Below are 17,231 nucleotides of genomic sequence, written 5' to 3'. Positions count from 1 at the left end.
GATGTTTCACCCCACCCCTATCTTAGCGTCTGTTGAATAACTCCAGAACTTTTTCCTCCATTACCTTGCTTCCAAGTTTTGCTTAGTCTTCGTGTGACGAAGCACTGCTTGACATTAGTTGTGAGTTGCCCGTTACCAGTTAGCTATGTAACCTCATCCTGCAGTATGTAATAGCACTCAGGATTAATGTTTCCTGTACCAATAATTATTAAATACCTCTGTAAGGTCACTTCTCAGTCACCTTTTTTCAAGGCTGATTTATCCAAGTTTTTGTAATCTTTCCCCATAACTCAGTCTTCTGACACTAAAGATTGGCCCCGTGGTCCTTTTCTGGACCACTTCCAGGGCTTGGATGCTTCTCTTGATCTGTTACCAGAAGTAATATTCAATATGCAGCCTGATTAGAGCAGAGTACTATGTTAGCATAATGGTCTCTTATCAGCTTACTTAGCACAACCTGGCGATCAACTATAGGACCTCTTGGTCTTTATGGTTCCGAGATAGAGCTTTTACTTTTGAGCCATTGGGATGTCTTGCAAACATTTATATAAGAGCAAGTATTCCAATGGGATGAAATTATTTCTGCATCTCCTGCCGCAAAGTTCTGATATTAACTGCTTAATGAATTGGCGCAAAACAAAAACCTTAAAATTGTTATTTCTTAAGGCAAGGAATCTTACAACACCAGGTTATAGTCCAACAGTTTTATTTGAAAATCACAAGCTTTCGGAGGCTTTCTCCTTCGTCAGGTGAGTGTCGGATTCCTTGAAAATTACCGCATATATAGTCACAGAACAATGCCTGGTGATTACATATAATCTTTCCAACTACCCGTTATCAAGGCAATCAAAGGAATTGAATAGTGTTCAGACAGAAAAACATTAGATACCAGACTACTGAATATACAAACGGCCAGAACCAAAGGGAGGGAGAGAGAGAGAGAAACATCCGAAAGGAAGAGAAAGAGAGAGAATGACCAGTTGTATTAAAAACAGATAACTTTTTTTTCGCTGGTGGGGTTACATGTAGCGTGACATGAACCCAAGATCCCGGTTGAGGCCGTCCTCATGGGTGCGGAACTTGGCTATCAATTTCTGCTCGACAATTTTGCGTTGTCTTGTGTCTCGAAGGCCATCTTGGAGAACGCTTACCCGAAGATTCTCCAAGGCGGCCTTCGAGACACAAGACAACGCAAAATCGTCGAGCAGAAATTGATAGCCAAGTTCCGCACCCATGTGGATGGCCTTAACCGGGATCTTGGGTTCATGTCGCGCTACACGTAACCCCACCAGGGGAAAAAAAAGTTATCTGTTTTTAATACAACTGGTCATTCTCTCTCTTTCTCTCCCTTTCGGATGTTTCTCTCTCCCTCTCCCTCCCTGTCTTTGGTTCTGGCAGTTTGTATATTCAGTAGTCTGGTATCTAATGTTTTTCTGTCTGAACACTATCCAATTCCTTTGATTGCCTTGATAACGGGTAGTTGGAAAGATTATCTGTAATCACCAGGCATTGTTCTGTGACTATATATGCGGTAATTTTCAAGGAATCCGACACTCACCTGACGAAGGAGAAAGCCTCCGAAAGCTTGTGATTTTCAAATAAAGCTGTTGGACTATAACCTCGTGTTGTAAGATTCCTTACATTCGTACACCCCAGTCCATCACCGGCATCTCCACATCATTTCTTAAGGCAGCAGACAACAGGTGCTCACATACCTTGGAAATATTTGACCCTGAAAGCCTATGGCACTGTTGCTGATCCAAAACATACATGTCCTTCAGAGTGTTTCAGAAGGTGTCTTATTTGGTGGGGGAAGGAATTGGGTGGCGTAGTGAATGAATGCACTGATAACTGATTTGTGGAACATGGGTTCAGATTTAGTTTAGACTGATGACCTTAAAGATGGTACATAAAATAATTATGGACTATTTCAATCAGTTTGTAATGTTTGTAGGTTCACCTCATTAAACTGTCTACAGATCGACACTTTTACTGAGGTCATAATGACAGGTATAGTAAATGAAAACAGTCATGCTGACTTTTCTGAGGAGGGAGGGGTTAAGATGAGCTTTTGGTCAGAGTCTTGAGAGCTTTACACTGGAGTTGGTAGTGTGTGATGCTGTCACTGAGTGTTCAAAATGGCAAAACTGTTCCATTCCCCAGTACTGATATCCCTTACCTTGATAAACAAAAGGACAATGTGACAGTGTCAGCCAATTACCCACTTTATCCCTTGATTTCGGCAGCAATCACCAATCCAACTTCCTCAATCGGAAATTGCTAAGTTTTCAATTTTTCCAGATGTCAGAACAGATCAGAACACTTATTGGAAGTTGTGAAGGAAAGTACTAATGGACAATCACTTGTATTACATGGGAGAATTGAACAGGCCAGTTGAAGAATTCTGATCAACCTGTTCATTCTGACTTTCTCAATACATTGCAGCAGGTGCTTTTATTTTTACTCACATTTCAATGTGTAACTTAATAATTTGCTTTGAATTTGGTCCGTATTATATGTTTTTTTCTACTAAATATTTTAACCTAATCTTTGCACAACCCAATCAAATTCACAGCACCATATGGCAGTGAATGGAAATATGTAGGTCTATTGTATTCTCTGCACCTGTAATGATCTATTTTTAGCAACCAGTGGCTGTCCTGATTGAGATGAGCTAACAGCATAGACTGAGAATCAAACATTTGACCCATAGTCTGTATGACTTAATGCTGCACTGCGTGGTAATTTGTGTTTTATTTTAGAACAAAGTTTCTATTCTGTCTTCTAAAAATCTTGATAACAGTGTACCTTTAATAATTGCATTTCTGTGGGTCTAGTAGTGCTTCTGTTAAATGCCTTTTTATATTACATTGCAGAATGGGTAAATTTGATTAGCAAATCTGTCTAGATTAGGATAAACTTGGGCTGATTATAATAAACTTGACTGTGATTAAGAGTGATAGAGGAATGACTGAGTGTGTTACAGCTAGTAAGTGTTACATTTGTAGGAAGGCTGCATTATGTGCATGACTTTTAGTACATATAGATTTAATACACTGGAGTACCATACATAAAACTTATTAAAGTAAATGAATGATTTTTGAGATGAATTGACTTTCAGGAGGATAATTTCTCCTGGTGAGAAGCAGAACAAAGTACAATTGTATTCAGTGGTTACTTGTCAATAGTTTCACTCCGACTTTTTTGTGATTTTTCTGCTTACAGGACGACGATGAATTTCTCGGCAATGCTGCATGTCATTCTCCTGGTACGTGGGAGGAAGATGGCGATGCTAGTAAGTGCCTTATTTTTGAGTGTTGAAGAATTTAGAAAATGCTTCTGAACAAAAACGTTCCATCGATCCTACGAAAGGTTAAATCTCCACCTGTTGAGATCCTACAACAAGATTAGAAAGTCAACAGGTCACTGTGAAAATTATTACCATTTTACCGCACGAAACATAGGAAAACCATGGGTTAGTATAGTTGGAAATAAGCTTACCAGTTATACTATCAGCGGGATGCTGATCGGGCATTGAGTAAGGAAACAAATTTTTGTTAAAACTTACAATTTATGTGGAAATTGATTTCCAACGTAACATTGTGTTGAACATTGGTGACTCCCCTGTGGCATTGCTTCTGATGAGTTATTGCAAGGGGGTAGGGGAAGGAGGAATGTGGCTGCTGAAGGGATTTGGAAAGAAGTTTGTGAGCATTCTACTTAGTCAGTGAGGGTAAGTGTTTTTATGATTGGTGTCTGGAAAATTTGAGGCAATTAGGATATTTTTTATGATGGATGCTAAAGTCATGCTTAGTCCAGTTGTACTGCTCTGCTGTATTTCTGGCTGAAATCAGATAACTAAACACAGATTGGGAATTGAAGCCAGACCTTCAGGTCTACATAGCTCAGATACTTGCTGAGAAGAAACATCCTTGTTACAGTTTGTACTTTGTAGCAATTTACAGTTGAAACTGCAACACCACTGGTAGGGCTTTATTAACTTTTCTGAGGAAAGAACCCTTGAGAAGGGGAAGGTGGTGTTAGAGAACCATGAAAAATTGGCAAGTATATGAAGAACTGTTCAAATTTATTTCCGTAAAGTCTACATTCAGTCTTGCCGACAGTGCTGAAGGATTTAGTAGACTTCTGAAAGCATTTGTTGGCACCCGTTGGAATTTGATTCAAACTTTTGTGTCTGTGTGGCTGCTAGTAGCTTGTGTTATTTTTTAAAACAAAAATTATGTTGTAAGCTGGCATTTCAGAGACAAAATTAATTTTTTGTCTCCTGAATTGGAGAGGGTTTAAATTTATTGTAATAGATGCAGTGCTGTATGTTAAGGTTTACTGCTGTCTGCTGTCATCAGGTTGTTGCTCCTGTACTAGCTCATAATTTCTAAAGTAGAGAAATCTAACCAAAATTGATCTACCCTACCTGACTAATTTGTTGCCTGACTAATTGCTTGGGACAGCTTAGTGTCTTTTAATTTAGATCATCATTTCCTTATTTAAAAATGAACTATTTCTATTTAAACAATATCAACCCATAAGCAATTGTGAATGCTGGCCTTTATTGTTCCATATCTCCTTGTGGCTTTCCAATTTGATTTCTGGTTTGTTGTCATCATTGTAATGTCTAAATAAATGAAAACTTATCATTGGAAGCAAAAATGTTCTACTTGGCCGTCGTCTAAATTCTTTAGCTTCTCTTCTCGGACTGTTACCTCTGGAGTCTCCCGAGGATTTATCCTAGGCCCCCTCGGTAACATCATCTGAAGACGTGGCATCAGGTTCCATGTGTACACTGACTACACCCAGCTCTACCTCTCCACTGCCTTGCTCGACCCCTGCACTGTCTCTATGTTGTCAACCTGCTTGTCCGACATTCTGTCCTGGATGAGTCGCAATTTCCTCCAGTTAAACGTTGGGAAGGCTGAAGCCATAGGCCCTTGCCATAAACTCTGCACCCTCGCTTCCGATTCCATCCCCCTCCCTGGCCACTGTCTCAGGTTGAAGCCGACTGTTCGCAACTTCAGTGTCCTATTTGACCATGAGCTGAGCTTCCAACCCCATATGCTTTCCATCACAAAGACTATCTAATTCCACCTCCATAATATCACCCTTCTTTGCCTCTGTCAGATATTGTCGAAACTTTCGTCCATGCCTTTGTCACCTCCAGACTCAATTATTTCAGTGCTCTGCTGGCTGGCCTCTTGTCCTCCATTGTCTATATCATCCAAAACTATGCTGCTTGCATCCTAACCTGCATGATGTCCTGCTCATCCTTCACTCCTGTGCTTGCTGACCTACATTGGCTCCTGGTCTTTTTTTTTATTCGTTCATGGGATGTGGGCGTCGCTGGCGAGGCCAGCATTTATTGCCCATCCCTAATTGCCCTTGAGAAGGTGGTGGTGAGCCGCCTTCTTGAACTGCTGCAGTCCGTGTGGTGTAGGTTCTCCCACAGTGCTGTTAAGTTGGGAGTTCCAGGAATTTGACCCAGTGACGATGAAGGAACAGCGATATATTTCCAAGTCGGGATGGTGTGTGACTTGGAGGGGAACGTGCAGGTGGTGTTGTTCCCATGTGCCTGCTGCCCTTGTCCTTCTAGGTGGTAGAGGTCGCGGGTTTGGGAGGTGCTGTCGAAGAAGCCTTGGTGAATTGCTGCATTGCATCCTGTGGATGGTACACACTGCAGCCACAGTGCGCCGGTAGTGAAGGGAGTGAATGTTTCGGGTGCTGGATGGCGTGCCAATCAAGCTCCTGGTCTGTCAACACCTCCAATTTAAAATTTTCATCCTCCTGTTCAAATTCCTCATCAATGGTCTCATCCATCCCTGTCTCTGTAAACTGCTGTAACCATACAGCTCTCCAAGAATTCTGCTTTCCTCCAACTCTGGCCTCTTGCACATCCCCCGTTCACTTTACCCCACCATTGGCGGCTCTGCCTTCAGCCATCACGGCCTTATGCTCTGGAATTCCCTCCCCAAACTTCTGCCTCTCCATCTCTCCTCCTTTTAAGATCCTCCTTAAAACCTACTTCTTTGATCAAGCTTTTAATCGCATCTCTTAATTTCTCCTTTTTAGGCTCATTGTCAATTTTTGTCTGATTACACTTCCGAGAAGTACCTTGGGATTTTTTTTCCTATGTTAAAGGCGCTATATAAATGCAAATTGTTGTAAATTCTAGTAACATAAGAACATAAGAAATAGGAGCAGGAGCAAGAGTAGGAGTAGGCTATACGGCCCCTTGAGCCTGCTCCGCCATTCATTCGGACCATGGCTGATCTTCAACCTCAACTCCACTTTCCCGCCCGATCCCCATATCCCTTGATTCTCTTAGAGTCCAAAAATCTATCAATCTCAGCCTTGAATATACTCAACGACTGAGCACCAACAGCCTTCTAGGGTAGAGAATTCCAAAGATTCACAACCTTCTGAGTGAAGAAATTTCTTTTCATCTCAGTCCTAAATTGCCGACCAAAAATAACAAAAAAACAGTTTTGTATTTATTTTATTTTTTATTCTGCATTTCCCAAAGAAGGCACTAGTTTGTATTCATTTTTTTTGCCACAGGAATCCTTTTAACATGCAGTTTAATATTTTATTTATACTGATGTTTGCATGCTTAATTTTGAGCCAAGTATCATTCAGTGCAGTTCAATTTTCTGTACATTTATACACATATAAAATGCAATGTTATAATGCATGATTAAAATAAACTGAGATGTACTTTTTTCTTGCTAAAAGCTAAATAAAATCTGACCCATGCATTATATAGCATAATTGTGTGTTGCGTAGAAGGTCATAGTGAATGGAATTGTTATGTATTTGGTTTAAAAATGTGCTCTGAAAGTACTTGCATTTGTTCAAACAGGTGTTTGTTCATGTTACACTGCAGCATCACTCAAATTAAGTTGCAGGATCAGTTCAGGCATTCTGTATCCATGGGTCAAAATTGTTTCTTAATACGTGTTTCATTGCTCTTCCAAATAAATTAACCCAGTCTTCAAATTAATACCAGCCTACGTAGAGCTGTGTTGTTGGAACAGAATACTTAAAACTATTAAAGGCCAATCCTAATATTTTTTAATGACTTTAAAAATGCTCTCATAAACCCATAAAAACTGCATTTCTAAAATGTTGGTAATTGATACACATTGGATATATCAGAATGATTACAAGCCAGTAATCTTATTGAATGGCTGAGATGATGTCATAAACTATGCAATGAGACTATAACCTTGAAGTGGAGTGCTTTTATTCTGCTTTGTTTTTTTTTGCTGACAATTGGCTTTCATGGTGGATGCTGACAGCCACTCTCCATGTCAGTGATGCATGATGACGTCCACACTGAGGGATCAATGATTTTAATGTAATCACTGCAAGTTGCTTTGGATATATGTATAAATTGAGCCCCATTTCCCGCAATGACTTTGTATTCTTGTAAGAATGGCATTTATCAATAGCTCTTTTGGTGCCCAATTGTGTATATGTTTGTTAAATTAAACTACGTTCTATGGGAATTATGGACAAGTATTTGAGGTTAAGCCGTATTAAGTTTAATTCTGCTTTGTGATGGTGGGTACAATAGAAATGCTCCGTAAAAAGCTAATTTGAGAGTTTTAAAGATGTATATAAAATAGTGTAAAAACATGCTGATTCTGCACAAATGCAGTTGGCAGGCTCATGTATTTGGTGACCTGGTATAAATAATGCAACTGGAGACCTTTTTCTGCTTTTGAAGTGATTTTAGATCTTTCTTGCACAATACTTTGAGCTTTGTTAACCACAGAGCTTCCAGTGTCACAGCAGCTAAAGTTCATGTGAAGGCTGTGCAGTTACTTGTACAAAATAATGTAGAAGTAGTTGACGAACTTTTAAAAAACCTTTTTAATAGCATAATGCCAGATTGAGCATGGGTAGTAATAGGGATGTTTTTGTATCATCCTTGTTGCATATTTTAAACTTAAGAAAATAAATATATAAGCTAATGAAACACTTTATTTTTTAATAAAAAAAAACCTATAAACAATATCACTCCTACATTTTGTAGTTGGTGATGGAGAAAAGTCTTAGCGAGTATATATTTTATTTTTCTGTCCTCTCCTGAAGGCTTGACTCCCTTGCTGGAATATGATTCCACTGCTGGTGGTCACCCTCTGGTACTTCACCCAAGTAGCTGTTATTCATGTGCAGCAGTAAGCATCAACAGGCTATCTGCCAATAGAGGACATCACAGGCTCAACTTGATCCTGTCCTCACCTGACGATCACACACATGCACTTCCAGCCAGTCTCCATATAGCAGTGGGAAGCAGGAACCGTGGCTGATTTTTTTTTTCCTTTGCTAACCCAAGGCGCTGCACCTAATTGTAACTGCTGCACTGGCTTTTATCAGTTAACTCAAATACGGCACCTTCTCAGTCCATACGGTTCAGAGAATGTGACTTTACCTCTGGGTCATCAAGAGAACCCAACTTGAAGATCTATGCTGACATTTTGCTGTCTTCTGACAATTCCATCTTTCGAACAGATGGTATTTGCAGAACCTCTTGATTCATTTTTTAAAAAAAGAATTGACTATTCACATGTTTTAGGGAAAGCCATTGGTGCTAATCTGGGGGAGTTTTATCATTATCTGTTAAAATTGTACTCAAAAATAAATGTGTGTTGGCAGCAGAATGTAAAATCCAGTGCCTCTCAATTAAGCCCTGTTCTACAGAGCAGAATTAAATACAGAGCAGTTGAAAGAGGGGAATATTTGCAAAGGGAAAATCGATAGCAGGAAGTGGTTACAGGGCACTAATTCAATTAAAAGGTTCAAATGATGTCATAAACTGAGAGAGCATGGCTGTTTTGGTTTATATCGTCACCTAAATCCCAAAATTAGATTATAAGATTGAAATTAGTCTTGGCATCCAAACTTTTAATCTGCTAGTTGATCTTCCATTGCTCATTTAAAAAATAATCTATGATCCCTGATTATACACATTTTTTTTGGTTTCTATCAGTTTGTTTTAAAAATTTCTCTTACTTTTGTAGTCATTGTAATTATCCTTCGTAATTCCTTCTATTGCTTTATATTATGTTTACTTGTGCAAAATTGCACTTATCTTTGTAACAATCTGTGCATGTTTTTAAATTAAATAGTTACCCCTGAACAGAATATATTGTAATTAAAGCAGTCATTATGTCCAGAATATTTTTTTTAAAAGGTAATGACAACAACATGTGGAACTGGAGCAGTGAGCAGCACTGAGATAAGTGTAGTGGAAGGTCCTGAGTTGAGGCCAGGAGGGTTGCAGGAGTGGGGCTTGTAAGGACAGCGAGAGCAGATTGAGTGGTGTTTATAAACCAGGTCAGCGAGAGCAGATTGAGTGTTTATAACCAGGTGAACAGGCTTTGGGATAGTAGACACCCAGGCCTGGATTGAGACCAGGAGGGAGTGACAAATTGCAGAGCTTAGGGCTTCTAACAGTTGTAGTGCACTTTATTTTGGTTCAGAATGCCAGGCTTTGGCTGTGTAGGTTACAATAACAACAGCTTGCATTTATATAGTGCCTTTAACGTGTCTGGGTGCTGGTCACTGCTCCAGTTCCATATGTTGCCGTCACTACTTATAAAAATATATTTTGGACATGATTACTTTAATTACAATATATACTGTTCGGGGTAAGGCCATGAAGTATTGAAGAAGGGATATTTGTGAGGTATGCATTCTACATAAGTTTATGTATAAATACAACTGTCTTTCTGCTTTTCTCTTAGGTGAGGATGAGATGGATACTGAGGGTGGTTGGCAACAAGTTCTATCCAGAGAATCGTCTCCTGAGGCACTAGACTTCAGCACAACAAACAGAAGTAAAGCTGAGAGAAGACTTGAACTGTCTGTAACTGTGAATGAAAGCAGCTTTGGCCAGAGAGACTCTTTTGGCAGGCAAAGTGATGTATTTAACAATAAAGAGCAAACTTTGTTACACAGAGGACATCCTCTGTCGGATGAAGATGAAAATGACTATATGAGCTCGAGTGAACTTGTTGCCGTGCCTTTAGGGGAAGATAATGATAATGAAGTTGATTTTGATCCAGTTGATAGTCCACAGGTTCAGGACTCTCAGAGTAACCAAACTGCTCTTAGTAATGATTTTGAAGAAGAAAATGGAGTTGAACAGGACATGTTTAAAGAAGCGGAGGAAAAGAGGAGAAAGCCTGAACTTGATGAGCTAAAATGTAGAAAGCAGACTATTGGAAGCAAACCTGAAGAATATGAATCAGATGGTGCCAACAACTTTGAGAAGGACTTCCTATTAAAGAATGATTGTGACAAGGGCTTTGACTGTGAGGATGAGAATCGTGATGTTAACAAAACAACTTTGATGTCTAACGAGGATGAAGATAGCTCCACCTTGCATAATGGCGATGATATTGAAAGAGCAGGAGGTAAGCCTGCTCTAGGTGAAGATGAAAAGTCTGCAATACTATCACGGAAGGCAGTTACCCTAAAAGAATCTGTGGGATTTCTTGTGAAACGGCCAGACAAGAAAGATTTTGTGTCAGAGAGTCGGTTAGCAATCAAAGATGATTTGCCAACCATGGTTGATTCTCTACCTGGAGGGACTGTGGAAGGACAAGGTGAATCTCCAAGAGCTGAAGCCCTGGATAAGGGAAAAAATGAAAAGAATCAGAAAGTGACTGAGCACAAAGATATATCTGCAGGTTAGTTCTAAAAAGAAGAATTTTGTAGTACTAAGCCATACAGGCTCTGCTGAGTCAACTGGTCTCAGCCAGGAAAAATGTTGGATTATTAGTCTTTGCTCCTGTTGTAGGAAAGGGGAGATCATCATCGTTTCTTCTCCTGTTCACTATCCAGTGATTCATTCAAGGCTAGTATCTTCAGAAGAGAAGGGGTGAAAATTGGAACAAAAATTCCCATGTTGTAAACACTGTTCAAAATTAAAGGAAAATTCCAGGCTGTAAGGCGTTCCATAGGTACTTCTATGTTGTGTACGAAGAGCACCCACCACATGTTATTTTCGCCTTTTACTTTCAATGTCACATGCTAACCATGAAATACGGAGTTGATCTATCAGTAGAAACTGAGGAGGATTGGCGCTTCCTGTTCACTTCACCCAAATTGGCTCACTTAATCTGACAGTATATTTGTAGGCCCATTCTCACAATACTGTCCGTTCCCCAAGCATGGGGGCCTTTATACTGTATAATATAAAAGCACTTTATCTCAAACACAGAGCTCTCTAATACTTTAACTAGTTTCTGGCACACGGACTGCAGCGGTTCAAGAAGGCGGCTCACCACCACCTTCTCAAGGGCAATTAGGGATGGGCAATAAATGCCGGCCTCGCCAGCGACGCCCACATCCCATGAACGAATAAAAAAAAATCAAGTTGTATCATTAAGCTTATAGAGTGAAAACATCCAATTCACCACATATTTGCTGCTTCTGACTCAAGAGGTGAGAGTGCTACTACTGAGCCAAAGTGTCAGCCTTTGTACTCTTGCCGTGGAGTCAAAAAGTTGTCGGCTCAAGCCCCACTCCAAAGACTTGAGCACATAATCTAGGTTGACGCTTCAATCTAGTACAGAGAGAGTGCTGCACCGTCGGAGGTGCCAACTTCTGGATTAGACCTTGAATGACGGCCCTTTCTGCCCTCGGGTAGATATAAAGGATCCCACGTCACTTTCGAAGAAGAATAGCGGAGTAGTCCCGGTATCCTGGCCAACATTTACCCCTCAACCAATATCACTAAAACATTATCTGGTCATTCATCTCATTGCTGCTTGTGGGTCCATGCTGTGTGTGCATTGGCTGCTGCGTTTCCCTACATTACAACAGTGACCACATTTCAGAAGTATTTCATTTTCTGTGAAGCACTTTGGGAGGTCCTGAGGTCATGAAAGGCGCTGTATAAAATGCAAGTGCTTTTCTTTAATTGTAGAAATTAATTAACCGGTAGTTTCTAGATGTTGCTGTTGCTAAATAAATAGAAAACTATAGATGTTAGTGTAGGAGGCCCTTTTAATGGAAATTGAGTTTTCGTGAAACAAGTTTTTACCAGTGATCAGACAGAAGAATTTTGTCTGTATGTGTATGATTGCTGTGTACTTGGAAAGAAAAAAGTGACATTGAATGAGTACAATTAACAGCACTCTTCAATATAAAGGACCATACCTCCAGTGACTCAGCCAGATTTTTATGGGTCTAGCCAATTGCAGTTGGGCCCCTCCTTATATATGAACAGGAGGATCCAGATGTGCTCCCTTTTTAGCAATGGGAATTGTGAATATGCAGCCCTGATTGAAGCAACAGAATGAAGTAAGATATTTAGGGGGAGAGCATGGCATAGAGGTTTTAGCAGTGTTGTCCCAGAACTCCTTATGGCAATGCAATTTCAGCCAACAGTAAATAGTGAGCTCAGGATATACCAAAAAATTGCTGCCAGCAATCTGCCCACAGCAATCGGTGGTTAATCTGAAAGTGGAAAGTATCAACTTTGAGACCGTGTAGGTGAAATTAATTAGTAGGGAAAGGAATGTCTCAGGTACTAAACAGAAATTGAAACCTTTTTTTAACTTGGTGTATTAAGAAATGGATTCTGAAAATGATTCGTCTGCAGGTTTATGTGACTAGCAGCTTCCTTATATCATCATGAATTTAATGACAGTTGGTGTTGGATTATCTTTTCTTGCTACTATATAGTATATTAACATGCTGAGATAGTCAACAGTCGTGTGTTTTGATTCTGCAATGATATTTTGAGGAGGATGGAGGGTGGAGCACTGGGCTTTTACGCTGTTGTGATCATAACTGTTTGGCAAGCACTTCCGTTCAATGGTCTGTGTTGCTGTTTTTTGATTTGTGAGATTGCTTTTAAATGTGTGCATGACATCCTAATGCTCATGTAGCGGTATTTCAGAAATGGTTTAGTTTACTTTGAAGCTATACAAGGGTTACAGTGGTGAAAAAAGGTTGGCAATACACAGTGCAGTACACGATGGAGTCGTTTTGCTGAGGTTCTGTTTGTGATGCTCCACAGTGAGTTTCCAGTCTTAAGCTACCTTCATGCTCGTGCTGGTTTAGTTTGGGTTTTGGGAGACTGGAGTCCATAAGCCGGCTCTTGGAGTTTACGTGACTCTATTTGACTCTCTTATCCTGGTGGCAAAGTCATAGACCAAACTTTTCTTGGCATTAAAAGGCAGGATAGGGAAGCTGAGTACAGTGTGTAAACTCAGAGACTCCAGTCTCTTGGAATTTGCACTAAAACAATGGCAGTGTAAAAGTTTATGGTATCGGGGCGGTGACAAGTGGAGGTTAGGTATTTTCCCAGAGATAAGAAGGGAAGATTGGAGGCAGTTACCTCGGACTGTTCTTGTGTGCCTCCTAGTATCTGGTTACAGATATTGCCAAAAGCCTCGAAGCAGATTGCTTATCTGCTGTTTCTTCTTATCTGCTGTTTTAGCTTGGAGAATGAGAGCCAAGGAGAGAAAGAGGAGAAAGTATGAAATAACTGACCAAGGATAAATGTAAAGTCAACATATCATTGCAGAAATTTCTGGTAAACTAAGCAATGTTTGGAAATGCGTCCATGATGTTAAGCCATGGGAAATAACCAACCCTTCTGGTGATCTGGTTTGTATAGCCACGTTGATTAGGCTGCATTTGTTTTGTTGCTATTAAAACTTTTAATGCTATGATAGACTTTGTTCACCAATTGATGTTGCAATTAGCATTCCAAAAGTGTGTCAGGTTCACGTCCTAATTTTCTGAGTCTCCGGGTTCTTTTAGGAAACACCTGAACTCGCAGTTTACCAAGATATACCTCACTAGTTGAGGATTTACTCCTAAAACATTTCTTAACTTCAGAAGTGCATTGACCATGCATTGTGTCTATGGGGTTTACTCCCAGATCGTGCAGGGCAAAAAATATAGCTCCCAACTTGCTTGCTCATTTCCTCTTTCTGTGGGCAGCAGTCACCCCAATGCAGTGGTTTCCCCCTTAGGTTACTTGGGCCAGTGCATGGAAACCAACTGGGGGGAAAATCTGAAATGTAAATAAAAAGATGTGCTACATACATGCATGTAGTGATTTTTAAAAAAAAAGTAACTTCAGGCTTTTTCCACTTGATCCTTATGCAACGGTGCATACCAGGTGGGAGGGAGAAAATTGGTAGAGGAGGTAGCTACAATAGTATAGGATCTAGAGATTTGGTGAAGAATACTCCCAAGTACCATCCTCTTATCCCATATTCTTGGCTGCTGTACAAGTTGGAGCATATAGTTTTGAGCAGGAGTCATAGGCAGCTTAGGTGCATACAGTGGGCTTCATGGGCATACATAAAGTTTAAAGCAATGCTCCCAGTAATTTTCACCTGTGGCTACTAACAGACTTTAGTATTCTGATTTAAACTTTTTCCATCAATGGAGAACTTGATCACTGATCTATACTGAGTAGTTTGTCTACTGTGTGTGTGTGTGTGTGTGTGTGTGTGTGTGTTCATAGTCATTGAATTGTTACCACTACTAGATGTGTTTTCACTTATGGCTGAATGCAAGAAAGCATTTGGGAAAATAATTGAGGACATGCAGGAAAACTTTTAGTATGGAGGGAGTTGTGAAGGTGGCACCTAACTATTTTACAAAGATTTGGAACCTGCAATGAATGGAACTTAAGGGAAGATGATCGTGCGGCTCAGCCAAGAAGACGACTAAACAGCAGCAGTTTTTTGGTGGGGGGAGGGCTTGAAGGGCAGGAGGTAGATATAATTCTGAAATTTATCAGTAGTCAAAATCTTGATTGCTTTCACTTTCTTTTGTGGCATTATATAGTGTGAATTCTTGTTGTAAACAACTTATTAAAACCATTTTCACAATTCTTAGATGAAACGCAAGATATTGATGGTATTGAACCAGAAACAACTATAACAGCAGTAACAGCAGCTCCTGTGGTACAGGTGGTAAGAAATAACATTATTGTAAATCTTCTGAGCATTTAGCCACTATTGACCCAATAAAAACTTTTTTTTGTGTTAAAAGCTGAAGTCCCACGTACAGTGCAATTTAGCATGCTCTTTCCTCCCATAGGTTGTGCTGATCAGCACATGTCAGTTGTATAAATCAGTTTGTGCTGGGAAAAAGGAAAAATCCTTTAGGGAAGAAGGAAGAATACCTAAAAGTTAAATTCAAATGTCATGGGATTGCCTGCTCTTAGTGCTACTCACCAGCACTTTATAAACAGCTGAGCAGCCCCAAGAGCAGGCACTCCTGTTGGATTTGGATTTTTTTCGAGGCATACTTTTAATATTCCTCCACTCGACTTTAATTAAAGGAAGTTGATCTTTTTCGTGGGAAAGTATTTTGGATGGAGTACCGACAGTTTGAGCAGTGCAGCAGCTGTTTGCCGATCTCTGTTTAAATCTCTGATGCGCTATACAAACTGCCATATGACATGTAGAATGCCTTCCCATGGAACATATCAACTCCATTTCACTGACGTCCATTAAAAGAATGCCTAAAAATTCAATTCAGTTTTAATTGGAGTGTCTGCTCTCAGAACAGTTCTATCAGATATAATGGTCATTTGGTTATTGAGATCATTGTAACCAAACACCACTGTAATCCGTTTTTAATTGTAAAATTCACTAGTGCAGTGAGACTAATGAATCCCCTTTAAATGGATGGAATGATTCTGTACCAACAGATTTAAATGGATAGTGCGCTGCTTTGCTTATGAAGACTTAAATTTAACGATATAGAACTTCAAAACAGACTCAATTTGTGATTTTAAAAAGAAGCCTCCCTGGTTCCAACCTTATTAACACAGTACTATTGATATATGAAGCATATTATTGGACTATAATGTTTTATTGATTTATCACAGTTTTAGCTATATTATTTACAATCCTCACTAAGGAAGATTTTTGTCTAATGTTTTGTTAACTTACCTGGTAAGAATTTTTTGAGATGTAGGCCATAGCCACAGCAGCTGGAAAATTCCTATCTGATGGACTGGTCCTGACAATTTCTGCTCCTTATGCTACTCCAGCCAGCACTGATAGCTGAAAACATGACAGGAAAAAAGTTGGCCAAAATAGGTAATCCGTTTTGAATGACTGCCAGAGTACTTTGACTCTCAGTTTTCAGGCTGTCAATCAAGTGATTGAGCTGGGTGGCTGGTAAGCTGAAAATTAAAAATGTTTTTAAAAATCTTCACAGAAAAGTTTTTTTTTCCTCACCTTATCTTAGGAAAAGAGCTCAAATTCACACAGACACACTGAAGCCCCTAAAAACACTTCAAACTCCAGTTTCATGCCAGGTATGAAAATAAAAGATGAACCTTTGGATGAAGGATATGAGAAAGCCTTGGCACCACAAGCAGGTGTAAGAATTAAGGACGAGCCTGACTCTTTACAGGTAAAGTTAAATTTGTTTTTACTGCACAAAATATGATTAATAATAAAGCTGCTAATAGTGAAATGAACAATGCAATATAATGTGCTACGGTGTTATATAAATCCAAATCTTGTTTTCCTATTGAAATGCAAATTTAATGTATTTTGGGAATACTAAATGCAGTACAAATACCTCTGGTATTCTATGCATTAATGTACTTTAACTGCAGTCGCTTTTAACACATAAGCAGTGGCCTTCACATTGGTGGGACAGTGCTATACTTTTGAGGATAATAACAAGGCGGAACAGAGCAGTTTTTGGAGCCTCTAAAGTGTTATTGCTATAGAATCATAGAATGACACAGCACAGAAAGAGGCCATTCCGCCCGTTGTGCCTGTGCCAGCTCTTTGAAAGAGCTATCCAATTTCCCTGCCCTTTCCCCATAGCCCTGCAAATGTTTCCCCTTCAGATATTTATTCAATTCACTTTTGGAAGTTATTATTGAATCATCTTCCACCACCCTTTCAGGCAGTGCATTCCAGATCATAACAATTCGATGCATAAAAAAAAATACTCATCTTGCCTCTAGTTCTTTTACCAATTACCTTAAATCTGTGTCCTCTCATTACTGACCCTTCTGCCACTGGAAACAGTTGCTCCTTATTTACTCTATCAGAACCTTTCATGATTTTGAACACCTCTGTTAAATCTCCCATTAACCTTCTCTGCTCTAAGGAGAATAATAGCCATAGATAAAGAAAGCAACTTCCCTGTTGGTGATGCAGGAGAACCACATGTGTTATTTTACAACATAAAAATGCTCTTTA

The 17,231-nt window shown here is 39.6% G+C and overlaps 1 protein-coding gene across 4 annotated transcripts in view; it reads left to right on the top strand.

Moving 5' to 3' along the window:
- zmym4.1 (zinc finger MYM-type containing 4, tandem duplicate 1) overlaps positions 1-17,231 on the top strand; it is a 127,171-nt gene that overhangs the window by 33,018 nt on the left and 76,922 nt on the right. For all 4 annotated transcript variants that reach the window (XM_068006459.1, XM_068006460.1, XM_068006458.1 and 1 more), the window contains 4 exons: positions 3,226-3,295; positions 9,765-10,712; positions 14,893-14,969; positions 16,258-16,425. In XM_068006459.1, coding sequence (XP_067862560.1) covers positions 3,226-3,295; positions 9,765-10,712; positions 14,893-14,969; positions 16,258-16,425 — 1,263 coding nt within the window. The remainder of the gene's footprint in view (positions 1-3,225; positions 3,296-9,764; positions 10,713-14,892; positions 14,970-16,257; positions 16,426-17,231) is intronic.

Source organism: Heptranchias perlo, chromosome 26 (assembly GCF_035084215.1).
Source record: "Heptranchias perlo isolate sHepPer1 chromosome 26, sHepPer1.hap1, whole genome shotgun sequence".
NCBI lineage: Eukaryota > Metazoa > Chordata > Chondrichthyes > Hexanchiformes > Hexanchidae > Heptranchias > Heptranchias perlo.
This window is presented reverse-complemented; position numbering and strand designations above follow the sequence as displayed.